Here is a 14,300-nt window from a genome sequence, read left to right as displayed (position 1 = left end):
TATTTCACTAGGAGGGTGGTGAAGCACTGGAATGGGTTACTTAGAGAGGTGGTGGAATCTCATCCTTAGAGGTTTTTAAGGCCCGGCTGACAAAGCCGTGGCTGGGATGATTTAGTTGGGGTTGGTCCTGCTTTGAGCAGGGGGTTGGACTAGGTGACATGCTGAGGTCTCTTCCAACCCTAACCTTCTATGATTCAATGAACTTCAAGAACCAAATCCTAGGACTCTTTCTTGGTCAAAAATCCCACTGAAATGAAAGTCAATGAAAGTTTTGTTTGAGTAATGATTGACTGTAGGATTCTTGTCCACAGTATTCTCATCAGTATAATAAATACTTTAATATTAAACTGTCATTGGTACAGCACAAGACCCAGCAGTGCATATCATAAAACACAACATTCAAAAAACAAGAAATCTAAACTGATTATATGGTAGTTATTTTTTCAGGGTATTTATGGAACTCAGGATTACTACTATTTAACTTGCATCTAAAGTGCAAGAAGGGATCCTATGACGGAATACACCGGGTAAAGGAGAAATTTATTTCTAACCCCCGTTGATCAATGATTGACTTACACCATGAAGCAGGATGGTTTATAACCCTTAAACATTTTTATGCAAATGTAAATGTGGATGTTTACCTTATCCGTATAAATATTAAATCCTTTTTTGAATCCTACTAATTGTTTGCCTTTAATGGCAACAAGTGCTGCAAGCTAGGAAATTATTTCCTTTATTCAGTTTTAAATTTTTTGCTTCTCGTTTTGATCAGATGTCCCTTTATTGTTTCATATGATACAGTAATAAGGAGCACCCACTTTACATAGTGAATCTCATTTGTTACTTCACTCTATTGTGTCCTCACTTAACACCTCTTTGGTGAATGAAACAGTACTAATCTTTATAATCTTTTCACAAATGCAGTCTTCCAAGTCTCTAAATCATTTTTGTTGCCCACATCTGGCCCCCTTCCATTTCCGCTCTACCTTTTTTCTGATGAGATAACCAGAATTAAACACAGTACTCAAGATGGGAGTATATCTTCAATTTTATATAATGGTATTATATTTTCAGTATATTTTCTTCTATATCCTCCTCTTTGTGTGTGTGGGGAGGGGGGCAGGGTGGCACGGGGGGAGGTGGAAGATAGAGTGGGGATTTGCTGCCATTGCACACTTATCTGTTTATAATCACGCACAGGTCTCTTTAGTGAGTGGCTACACTTTGTTTTGCTTTGCACTGCTGCGAAAGACAAGTTGACTCATGCTTACATACAGTGCATGGTACTGAATGTTTGGGTAAAACAGTTTTTAGTGATGTCTGAACTCTGGAATTGCTTCCTCCATTAGATTGTGAGTGTGATGATTTTCATGGCCTGGAACAAAGTCCATTTATTCAAGCATTTGCCTGATGGGATGAAGACTGTCTCTCTCTACTTACATAATTGACTATGGGACACGTCTCATTAGGTTTTTTTAATACTAGTCAACTTATTTTGTATGGTTTTTAATATAATTTGTGCACATATGTCCAGAGACAGGTGGTTGTTGCTTTTAAAGAAAAATTACAATCAACCAACAAATCCTATTGAGCTGTGCCAGTTCTGTGTACCCCACTTTCCCTCATGAACTTCCTGTTTCATCATCAAGGAATATTAGTTTGTTTGTTTTTTCCAAAACTAGCTTATTTCTTTACATTGTCTTTTGTGCATTTTTCAACACATGTAAGATTCAACAAGCCTCATCAGCAGGGGTTACTGATGCAATATCTGAGACAAGGCACATGGTATGAAATCTTTGGCCCCACTGAAGCAAATGACAAAAATCACACTGATTTCAGTGGGGACAGGATTTCACCCTCACCCTTCAGTCTCGTTGCCTGAATGCACTCAAAACATATACCAATGAACCAGAAATACCCATCAATTTAGGACTTATTGCTTAATTTAAAAACTACATAGAAAAACATGTAATTTAAACCTGTAAATACAGCTTAGGTTATTAACATGATACAAAGCACATACTATTTTAATCCCTTAAACCACGTCCCAGATTTGATGCCCTGCCCCCCCACCCCTCCCAAAAAAAAAACCAAATACATTTGGAAAACAGGAAAAACTTAAGATCTGTTCACATAGATTTAGATTCTTATTGCATTGGTGAATACAATGCAATATATGAGAGTATAAATTGGTTCAAAAAATAATCAGGTAAATTCATGAAGGATCGGTCCCTCAATGGCTATTAGCTAAGATGGTTAGGAATGAAACCTCATGCTCTGGGTGTTCCTAAACCTCCAATTGCCAAAAGCATGAGACACTGGCGACTGTCAGAGACAGGATACTGGGCTAGATGGACCATTGATCTGACTCAGCATGGCTGTTCTTATGCTAATGCTTGGAAACAAAACACCAAAAACCAAACCTGAAGTCTAGACCTTTCCCTATTAAATTTTCAGGCCAACTAAACTATTACTGTTCTGAATTTTTATTTTAGTTTTTAAAAAGATTAATGTCTTTAAGTGCAAATAAGAAACTGCATTATAAATCCATTCATTTCTTATTCTTTTTATTATTTTTACTTTCTACTGTTCATCCTTCATCTGCTTTGCAGTACTGTTCTCATTCCAAGGGTGCAGGATAGCATGGAATAAGCAGCTTTACATACATGTTGTTCCTGTGTGCCATTTAAAAATGTGGATTTCAAAACATTATTTTAATACATTTTTGTATATTCACTGCACAATATATTTGATTTTATGTCAGTCTCTGCTTTTTTCTTTACATCTATAAATATGATGATCTTCGGTGCAAGAATTATAAAAACATTAAAGCAAAAAATACTATATGGAAAAAAGAAAAACATTTATTTTAAAAATATATATAGACCTGAAAAGAGAATGGCCATATGTTGCCTCCTTTGCTTATACTAAGATAATCAGCCATGACTAGGACTCCTAGGTTCTACGGTAATACAAATAATAAATATTACTAACCAAAAATAAAATACCTCCCCCTTCTCCTTCCCCCATCAGAGTAACAAAGTTTATAAAATTACCTATGCCAGGCTGGTTTTGAGGGTTACAATACCTTTCCATAGACATGAAGATAACTGCTAATCCAATTTCTGCTTCTGGAATGGCTCTGAGATTATTTCTATTAAAAATAAAAACACAGTTTTAGAAAATTAAATACCAAAGATCAGCAGCTTTTATATCCAAATACTCTGTTCTTTTATCCAAACATGTGCTTCTCAAAAACATGTTCAAAGATGGAGTAGCAAACGGCAGAAATCCCATCATACAGTACAAAATGTTTCATGCACCAACAGCAGGCTTAAGGGAAAAAATGTTAACGTATGAGCCTTGTAGGTGAGAACTTCAACATCCCACTGCCATGGCAAATACATTTTTAGTCCTAGTAATCTTGACAGTGCACCTTTCCCTTCCTTACCTCAATCAGTTCAGATCTGGACAATTAGCCAAACTAAGATGCTTCCCATAAAGTGTCCTCTAATTCACTGGGGGGGGAGGAGTAGTAGAAAAATAATATGAAAGACAAGTGCTTCTGACAAGATGTGACTTCTATGGAGGTACCTCTCTTCCATGCGCACAGCCTCCCGTGAAACAAGACAAGTTCTGTGGTTTTCTTTCCTATGTGGATGATCTGTGGGCCTAAATACTATTAACCTATTAGGTTCAGTTAAAGATTTTTTTATCATAATTATTACCAATGTTATCCTCTATAAAACATATGACACAGCCCCTGCTCCTGGGATCTTATTTGTATTTAGTAAGAGTTTATTTGGAAAGTAGTTCCTATTCATCTGTTGAGAATTGCACTTGTGAAAAATAGGAGAGAAAAATCTATTGGTTAAAGAAACACAATCCTTTTATTCATAGCTTTTTTTTTTTTAAATGGTAGAACCAAGAAAGGACTTGACTTTCCTTTTTATATTGTAGACAGAAAACAGTTGGTCAAGGGAAAAAGTAAACTGACATTTTAATGAACAAAGTCCAATTAATTGTGGTACATTTGGATGTTCTTACACAAAATTCTCTAAGACCACAATCCTTCCCTCCCCAAAAAGTTTTAGTCAATATTTCATCAAATTATTGTAAGACTATTGAGCAATATAAATAAACACACTTTCCAAAAAAAATCCCATCTTTAATCTGTACACAAAGAACTAATCCAAATTACTATACTAAAATTCTGAAATATCTATTGAAGTAAAAGAATATATTTCACCTTTGTAACACGGTCATAATGGAATCAATCCAATTTCTCACTGAGTCAGATACTGGGACCTGTGAGTTAGTTAGTTCTGCATCAATGACACAGACTTCACGAGCTACCAGTAAAGCAGTTTCTTTTCTTCTTTCTTGCAACACTTTTGCTTCTCCCCCTCCGAGAATAATTGCTGGACTCAGTTTCTTATGCTAAAAATCAAGAAAGAAAATGCAATTTAATGAACAGATTAAATTTAGTCAGATCCATTAGTTTTCTTTTTTACTGAAACAACAATAATATTGAATATATCAGAACCTATTCTAGAATCAGAACTATATTAATTTGAGTAAATCTATACCCAGTTGGAAATTTTCTGATGAAGAATTTTGTTAGAAAATGCCTATTCGTCAAACGCAAATTGTTTTGAGAAAATGGTTCAGTTTGACAAACCATCAGCCCTGGGAACCAGCTAGCCTGGGAACCCTGAAGCACTGGAGTACCCAGTCCCGAGGCAGTGGGCATGGTCAATCTGCCCTGAAGCTGCAGACCCTGAGGGTACATCTACACAGAGATAAGAGACCCATGGCACAGCTGAAGCTGCCCAGGTCATCTGACTCAGGCTCATGGGGCTAAAAATTGATGTGTAGACATTTGGGTTTGGACTGCCAACATCTACACAGCGATTTTTTAGCGCCGGAGCCCAAGCCCAAGTCAACTGACCCAGATCAGCTGCAAGATTTTTATCCCCTTGTAGACATACTCTGGGAGACCTGGCAGCTACTGACTGAAATGGACACTCATGTCAGTTTCATCATTGCTAGTGAATAGTACCCAGTGTTGCAACTGTCAAGAACGTTCGTTTCAGTCAGCAGCTGCCAGGCCCCAGGGAACATACCATGTGACAGTGTTCCCAAAATTAATCTTCTTCTGGATCTTCTGTTAGTGAGAAAACAAAACCAAATTTCAAAATTTGCAATTTCTTGCAAATTGGAAATCCTGAGTTTCAGCCAGCTCTAAGTAAAATGCACATGTGCTACTCTTGGGGGTATTCTGCACCAAAAAAAAAAAAAAATTCTGCCCATGTTTTAAAATTCTGGAAAATTCTGTAGATTGTATTTGTCAAAATAACTCTACATAATCATACCAGTTTCTATTATTTTGGTAATTTATTTCAAAATACCTGTCAGCAAGTATGACTGTAACAATACAGACGCACAAAAAAATTCCCCCAGGAGTAGAGAGTTAAGGAAACCCCTATGATAACACAGTTCTTGTTTCTCTGCCCCTCCATCCCATCCGCGAGCCGAGTCGGGATGCCAGACACCCACAACCCCCCCCCCCCCCCCCGGAGCCCAGCCACACTGCCTCTTCCAGCCACTACACCCAAACCCCCCTCCAAACCCAGCTATGGCCCTCCCAGGCAAGACAGCAGCCTCCTCCCGGCCAAGGATCCAGAGGGAGAAACAGCCTGATGCTTGGTCCCAGGCTTGCATGGAGTTTCCTGCACACCCCGTCTCCTTCCCTCAGGGCATGCTGGGAACTGCAGCTGCCAGGAACCCTCTAGCTCTCTCCCCCTCCCCTCTGGCAGCATCTTCTGTGTGCGAGCTAGCTCTGCTGGGTCCAGCAGCCCCTAATGGCGGCCAGCAATCCTGCAGCCCATTTATGCGGGGGACAAGGAAATTCCGTGCACACATTAACTTCTGCAAAATTCTGCACTGGGCAGTGGTGCAAAATTCCCCTAGGAATAATGTACTTATGTACACGAACTTATGCTACCAGTACAAATGATTATTCAAATCTCCATTAAGTATATTTGGCATCATAGAGACAATATCAAAAGAGACCATTGCAAGTTTTCTGATTCCTGCCCACCTCCCTGCCAGTGGCCATCATGTTTTCATCAGTATTTTTCTCATTAGACTTTGTCTCAAACTGGGCTCTGATCCTGTAAAGAGATCTGCAAATACAGACTTTTCTTTCCTGAGCAGAATTCAGTTATTTCAGTGGGAATCCACATGGGGTAATGATCTGCACTTGCAGATTCCTTTGCAGGACTAGGGTCTCTGACTAAGATCCTGAGGGAAAAGGTAGGGTCTTATGTCTGTAAAGTGCCATGAACATTTATATTTCTCATTTGTTTAAAAAAGTAAGAGGCACACATATACAATAGCACAGGTAGGCAACATCTGGGAGCAATTAAGATATTAGCCTTTAAACCCACTCACCCAGTTTTGCGATACAAAACCAAAAAATTAGTTTTTCGCATGCAACAGAAGGCATTTTTAGTGACCAACCTAAATGGAACAGGTTAATCCTACTCTTCAAGTACAGATTTCAGCTGTATGTGTATTCAACTAAAACGGTTACAAAATACAGCTTTTTATCCAGGCTTCTGAAAGCAGAGATCCCTCTCTTTAAACAGAGACTGTCCAATAGTTCATATGGGTAAAGTTGCTATAGTTTTAGGATACTCCACAGCAGATAAACTTGATATAAAACTGCCGAACACAATTGTTTTTCTATTCTCAGAGGTCGGTGGACTTTCAGAGCATGCCAGTTGGAATCAGACATTCATGGATAGTTTCCGTAGTGAGGGAGATGACTCGATGTTTTAAATGAAAGTGAATAAAAGACACAGATTGAGAGGCTGAGGTCCAATTTCTGTTGATGGAGTATGACAACATCTCAGAATCAAGATCAGGTTTCACAGATGTTTGAACATCTGTGGCAGGCCCCCACAAAAGTTTCACTCCCTATTACATACCTTGTGAATGAGTGGAGTTTAAATACACTGTCAACATACAAGGTGTTACATTTGAATGCTAATTGGTGCATTATTACAAACAAAACTAATTTCATACATTTTCTGTTTCAAAGTATCTTTTAAATATTTTGATCAATATTGTCTTCTTGTACATCTTTGCAACTTAGAGACCAGTTACCTGTTTAGCACTTAGGAAGAGAAAGGTTTTGCCTCTGAAGATCATTTTTCTTTCATGACGCATAGACAGATCCAATTTTTCAGGGTCAATAGCAGGCTCATCAACTGGAGGATAAAAACTACAATGAGGGGGGGAAACAAAGTTATAAAATTCAGATGTATATGTTTTATGCAGCTTTTACTGCAATTTATTTCTACTTTGTTTATTTCAAAAGAAATCTTTGAAGGCAGGACATCAAAATATATTGTAATTCTTTACTACTGTTATAACTACTTATAAAATGGGGAAAGAAGGGACTGGATCTTTTAAATGATTTATAACCGTATATGGAGCCTCTCAATTCTGGATCAGTGGTTTGAGGCAGCAGCAATCTCAGCAGAAGCCCATGTCTCAAGGATTCCTTCACAACCTACTCACTACTACAAGTGGTCCTTCTAAACAGGGATAAAGTACATGTATTGGAAGAGATGAAAAGCATGTACTAACACTGACTGCGCTACACATCTTTAAACAGCAATATGTGCATATACACACACACACACACACACACACACATTTTCATTAAGCAAAACAAAAAGAAGGTTATTCACCCTGTGCAGTAACTGAGGTTCTTTGAGATGGATGTCCACGACGGTGCTCCACTTTAGGTGAATCTGGGCCTTGGCACTTGTAATCAGATATTTTTAGTAGCAACACCTGATAGGGTCGCACATGTGCTGTCCCCATCTCGTGCCACCTCCGAAAGTTGCATAGCATTGTGCGACCAAACCCCCCCTTCTCAATCACAGTTTCTAACATAAAAACTTCAAAGTAGAAGAGAGAAAGGTGGGTAGTGGAGCACACAAAGGGACAACCATCTCGAAGAACCTCAGTTACTGTACAGCGTGAGTAACCTTCTCTCTTTCGAGGAGTGTCCATGTGGGTGCTCCACTTTAAGTGACTGTAGAGCAGTGTCCCTCTCTGGAAGGGAGGGGCTTCAGAGTTGCAATCTGGGCAGATGATAAAAGTCCCAGTACAGCGTCTAATGTCGAGTCCAGCTATATGACATAGTGCTGTGTGAATGTATGGGCAGAGGCCCAAGTTGCTGCACTGCAGATGTCCACAATGGGCACATTGTTGAGGAAGGCTATCAATGTAGAGAAAGCTCTGGTGGAATGTGTGTGGGTCTGCCACAGAGTTTGTATCTGTTGATAGCAATAGCAAAAGCCAATGCAGGTGGAGATCCATTTTGACAGCTTTTGGATATGGTGTCTCCCTTAGATCGTTCCATGATGGAAAGAAATAACTTTGGTGACTTTCTAAAAGACTCTGTCCTTTCAATGTAAAATGCTAGCATCCTTTGGACGTCCAGGGTATGAAGCATTGCTTCTTATTTGTTCCCATGAGGTTTTGGGAAGAACGATGGGAGATGGATAGGTTGATTCAAATGGAATGACTAAATTATTTTAGGTAGAAACTTGGGGTGTGGTCATAGGGTAAATTTGTGAAAAATATTGTGTATGGGGGGGTGTACCATGAGGGTCCCAGTTCTCCCACTTTTCGGGTGGATGTGATAATGACAAGGAAGGCATAGAGAAGTGAGCCTGTCACCAGTCGTTCAAAAGGGGGCCCCATAAGGCGCCACAGCACCAGACTGAGGTCCCATGATGGAATGGGGGAATCACATTTCAGGGTAGAGGTGGCAAAGACTGTTGAGGAAACCTTTGGTGGTAGGGTGAGCGAAGATTGAGAACTCGTCCACTTGATAGTGAAATGCCATGATTGCCACAAGGTATACTCTGATCCAGCTCATTGAAAGACCTGATTTCTTGAGTTCCAGTATATCCAATCCAATACCACTGGTAGAGGAAAAGTAGTTGCCATTGTTTGACTATTCTGGCACAATGTATGAAATCTTTTCCATTTGTGAAGGTAGGTATATTATATAGTAGATCTTCTGCTGTTTAAAAGAAAGTCTCTTACCTCCTCTGAATAGGTCATTTCAGTGTCTTGGAACCATGGGGTAGCCATGCCTTCAGGTGGAGTCTGAATTCTGCATTCTGAGACAGGAGATGAGATTGAAGTGGAGTGAGGGGGCGTGGGCACGAAACAATCTTTAGCCAGTAAGGAAACCACATTTATTTGTCTGGACTATGTGGGAGCTATCAAGATCACTCTGGAGTTGTCGGTCCTTATTGTGTGTATGATCCTGGCTTGGAGAGGGATCAGGGGAAAAGCATACAGTAGATATATCCCATTTGCAGCGACAGGCATTGCCAAGAGAACAGGTCCCAGTCCTGCTCTGGAGCGGAAGTATGGGCACTTCGTGTTCTGGGCTGTTGCAAAGAGGTCTATAGTTGGGAACCCCCAGCATCTGAATATGTTCAGCAGTGTTCATTTCCCTCTCATGGTCTTGTGAAAAGGTTCTGCTCAGTGCATCTGCTATGGTGTTCTGGCATTCTGGTAGGTAGGTGGCTGAGATGTCGATGTTGTGGCAGATGCACCAATACATTGCATAACTTCTGTGCATAGGAAGTGTGACCGTGCCCCTCCTTGGCACTTTATAGAAAGCATAAAAGCGATGCTATTCATCAGCACCTTTATGGCTTTGTCTCTGATCATGAGTAGGAAGCGTGACCATGCATTGCAGACTGCCCGAAGCTCAAGTAGATTTATGTGTAATGTTGCTTCCAGTTGGGACCAATGCCCTTTGATCGTATGGTTGCACAGGTGTGCCCCCCAACCTAGCAGAGAGGCATCTGTTGTAAGCATCATCGATGTGTGCAGGGGACGAGGGGGATGCGAAGGGAACTCCAGTACAGATATTGTGTGGTTGAGTCCACCGACGTAGACAGTTTTTTACTTTACTTGGCATTGTAAGACGCGTGTTTGTGTGTGGAATATATATTGTCCTGAGACAGCCTGGAAGGCATCACATGTGTAGTGTGGCATGCTTGACAACAAATGTGTTTGCTGACATATGGCCTCATAGTTGGAGGCAGGTCCTGGCCAATGTCTGTGTGATGGCTTGCATTATAGCAATTAGGTTGACTAGTGGTAAATCTGTGCTGGGGCAGACAAGCTATAGCTTCCAGAGAGCGGAGGTAGGCCCCGATGAATTCCAATCTCTGCACAGGTGTGAATGTTGATTTTTATTGGTTTATCTGTAGATCCAGCTGTGTGAAAGAGAGCTGCTGTGCTTTGGGTAGCTTCTAGGCTCTCTTCTTGAGCTCAGGCTTTGAGAAAGCAGTCATCCAAATAGGGGAATATTATGACCCATTGTCTGCAGAGGAGAGTCGCCACCACTGTGAGGACTTTCAGTACCCATGAAGCCATAGACAAGCCGGAAGGAAGTACTTTGTATTGGTAGTGATCTTTGCCCAGACAAATCTACCAAAACCTCCTATGTGAAGGATGCATTGTTATGTGGAAATGTACATCCTAGAGGTCGAGAGCTGAGAACTAGTCCCTTTTCTAGTGCTGGAATTATTGTTGCTAGCATGACCATCCTGAATCGCTGGGTCTTCACGAATTTGATGAGTCCTCTTAAGTTGAGAATGGGTCTCCATCCTCTGGTTATTTTCTGGGTTAGAAAGTAATGGGAACAGAAACTCTTCCCTCTGTGTTGTGCTGGTACTGGTTCCACATCCCCCAGGCATATGAGACTTTACCTCCTGTCATAGTAGATGTTTGTGAGAAGCGTCCCTGAAGAGGGATGGAGAAGGAGGGTAGGTAGGGGAATAGAGGTAAACTGAATATAATAACCAGTCTTGATAATCTCTAGCAGCCATTTGTCTGACGTGATGTTTTGCCACGCTGGGTGGAATAGAGTCAGGTGGTCTCTGAATGGGTGAATGGTGTCAGATGGTTCCAGCGACAGAAGACATGAGAGGTCCTCGACCAAACCCTCAAAACTGTTGTTTAGGAGGGAAGTTGTTGGAATGTCGAAGGCTGAGAAGGGAGTAGTCTCTGTCTAGTAGGTCTCTGCCTCCACCTTTGCAGGTCATATTGCCTCTGAGGTTGGGTGTAGGGCACGAATCTTGTTCTTTGCACCAAGTAATACTTCCCGTTTTTTCTTTTGAGTAGGTTTGTAAATGCCCAAGGATCTGAAGGTTGCCCTGGAGTCCTTTAATGTGTGGAGCGACTCATCCGTCTTAGCTGAGAACAGCTTTGAGCCCTTCAATGAAAGATCCTCAATGGTATCTCTTTGGGGAACCCAGAAAGGTGGTGCCAGGAAGCTCATCACATGACTATGGTCATTGCGATGGAATGTGCTGCCGTGTCTTCTGAGTCCAGTGCAGCTTGTAAGGCTGTTCGAGCAAGAAGGTGGCCTTCTGAGGTGGTTGCTTTGAATTGCTCTTTGTTGTCCTCAAGTAGAAAATGAATAAATTCAGACATTTTTGAATAATTTGTGTAGTTTTGTTTGGCCATCAATGCCTCATAATTGGCAATCCTAAACTGTAGGGTTGCTGACGAGCAGGCTTTACATCCAAAAAGGTTTAACTGCTTACAGTCCCTATGATATGGGATGGTTCTCGAGTGATGTTGTCTGCCCCTTTCATTCACATCCACTACCACCAGAGTGTTTGGTGTGGGATGTGAGAACAAAATTCCATTCCCTTGGAAGGAACGTAATATGTTTCATCTGCCCTTTTATAGGTGGGTGGAATTGTTGCCTCTCTGTCTTGGCTGGGTCCATGAGAGCCTTGTTTATTTGTAGGGAAATCTTGGAAGAAGTTGAAGTCTGGAGGATGTCCTCAACTTCCTCCAACAGAATCCCTAATGAATCCTCAATCCTCTTAAACAGTTCCTGGAACTATTTCAAGTTGTCCCCCATAGTGAGTGGTGGAAGCATAATGGCTTCATCTGGAGAGGAGGATGAAAAATTGGTTGCTGGGGTGAAGTCTTGGTCCAAACTCTCCTCCAGTTCTTCAACTGCCTCTTCTGAAGGTTCAGAGGGTCCAGGTACACAGGGTGATAGGGAATGTCTCACCCTCTCTCTGTATGAACTGGGAGGCTTCGTATAGTGTTGGTGGTATACTGCCCATGGGTCTCAATGAGGCCACTGTGGTGTGGGAATAGCATTAGTGGTGGCATCCCTGGGTGTCTGTACCATCCTTGAGTTTCAGTCTGGGCTGGTATTCATGATGTTTGGTGGACCCAGTTTGGAAGCTGTGTGGATAGGCGAGGAATGAGTACTTTTTCCCTTCATCATCTTCATCACTGGATAAAGGAGGAGCTGATCTGGGTAATGAAGTAAGTTGGCATGGTACTGAGCATGCTTTAGTAAGGTCGGTACCGAAGAGAAGAGATTCTGGTGCCAGGGATACCAAAAGATCTTTATGGTGGAGAAACTATGGCAGTACTGAGGAGGGGTATTGTCGGCAGTATCGATCTTTATCGTGGTTGTTGGTGCTGAGGGTTGTGCTTTATGTGCAGTGGAGGCAGAAGGTGGCGCCATAGACTGAAGCACTGTGAAGCTGCTCAGTGCCACATGTGAGAGTGACTCCAGCAGTACTGAGGCAGGGATGGTAGGTTTCCCTTTAGTGCCTTTTTCCAAGCCAGCCTGCTTAGGGTCTTTGGCTCACATGGTACCAGATGGTCCCGCTATCTCAGAGGTGGATGGTCTTGGTGTGGTCAGCACCGATGGGGTCTGACAGGTCGGGGAACATCTTTTTTTGTCCGATTCCTGAGGAGGGGAAGTCGAAGCCCATTTCTTTGTTACCTTTTTAGCAAAGTGTTCCTTCCTCTGAGAGGGTGGCAGGGAAACTGTCAGATGCTGCCTTTGGGAACCGACGCCTGAGGGTGGGGAGGTTCCTTTAGAATAGTGTTTCTCCCGTGAGGGAGAGTAACTATACTACACTAAGGGATCTCCTAAAAACTGAAACTTAAATTCCTAAGTTACAAGAAATTTTAAGAACAAACAGGGAAGATTTAGGGTAGTAAACTAACTACTAATTAACTAACTAGTATTCAAAAGTTAAGATAGGCTAAAGATAAATCTCAGAGGCACTGCCAAATGCTCCATCTGCAAGCCAAGGGTGGTAGAGAAGGAGCTGGGGCGGGGGTACGCAAAACACTACGTAACCACCATGTAACCACCAGAGTTGGCACAAGACAGGGACAGTACATGTGTGATGCAACCAGACGCTGCTACTGAAAATCTTAGATTACAAGCGCAGGGGTGCAGATTCACCTAAAGCGGAGCACCCACAGGGACACGTCTCGAAGAACTACCCATTTCTCCTGTTCTGGCCGGTGATAAAAGATGCTTCTCACATTAACATGTAGAGCAGAAAAGCAGTTTTTCAGTGGCCCAATGGATAAACTGGATTCAGCATATTTATTTTACAGAGTCCAGTGGAATGCTAGTACAGATAGACACATGACTACTGCTTCCCAAAAATCTACAATTTAGGCACTAATCCTGAAAACATTTTAGCTTGTGCTCAACTTTAAGCACAAGTGGTCCCATTGTCTTCAGTAGGACTACTCACGTGCTTACAGTTTAAGCACCAAAACATAGGTATTTGCAGCATCAGGGCCTCATATCAGAGAATGACAGAACAAAGCACAGATTAATCAATAACAGTTATTCCACACATGCATGTGCACAGCATAGTGAAGTAGATTTGGGTTTATATTTTACTCAAATGTCACTTCTTGAGATCCTTGTATTAGAAGAGAGAGTTTAGAATTTATATGAATCAGGAGTAGTAGGTTTGCAGAACATATTAGCCAAGTGTAGCACAGAACACAACTAAACTGAACAGAAACAGAATTTAGTAGAGTAATGGACTTCGTGGGGGTACTATCCTATTTTCCTGCCATCGGCTGGAATTTACAAAGAAAGTGAGGTAAGTGGCAAATTTTCATTTTCATCTTCAGGTAAGACACATGAGTTGACTAATGAACTGGGATTTTTAATTACAAGTCAGTTCTGTTTTTTTCCCCTTCCCTTTTAGCCTAAATTACTCCTGGGGGAATTCTGCACCACTGCATGCACACAGAAACCATGTTCCCTGCAGATTTCTTTGCTTCCCCACAGAAAAATAACTCTCTGACAGGGAAGCAAAGGGAAGCTGCAAGAGCGGTCACATGCCCCTCCCCAGCACCACAGGGGTGTTGTTTTGGGCATCCAGAGCAGC

General features: G+C 41.6%; 1 protein-coding gene across 4 annotated transcripts in view; it reads right to left on the bottom strand.

Moving 5' to 3' along the window:
* Nucleotides 1-14,300, bottom strand: part of NBN (nibrin) — an 80,385-nt gene that overhangs the window by 32,741 nt on the left and 33,344 nt on the right. For all 4 annotated transcript variants that reach the window (XR_006278731.1, XM_038390643.2, XM_043507636.1 and 1 more), the window contains exons 6-8: nucleotides 7,174-7,291; nucleotides 4,250-4,440; nucleotides 3,057-3,154 (exon numbers count right to left, since the gene is read on the bottom strand). Coding sequence is in view for 3 of the 4 variants with exons in the window: in XM_038390643.2 (XP_038246571.1) it covers nucleotides 3,057-3,154; nucleotides 4,250-4,440; nucleotides 7,174-7,291 (407 nt within the window). In the remaining variant the exon portion in view is untranslated. The remainder of the gene's footprint in view (nucleotides 1-3,056; nucleotides 3,155-4,249; nucleotides 4,441-7,173; nucleotides 7,292-14,300) is intronic.

The sequence above is a fragment of the Dermochelys coriacea genome, chromosome 2, assembly GCF_009764565.3.
Source record: "Dermochelys coriacea isolate rDerCor1 chromosome 2, rDerCor1.pri.v4, whole genome shotgun sequence".
NCBI lineage: Eukaryota > Metazoa > Chordata > Testudines > Dermochelyidae > Dermochelys > Dermochelys coriacea.
This window is presented reverse-complemented; position numbering and strand designations above follow the sequence as displayed.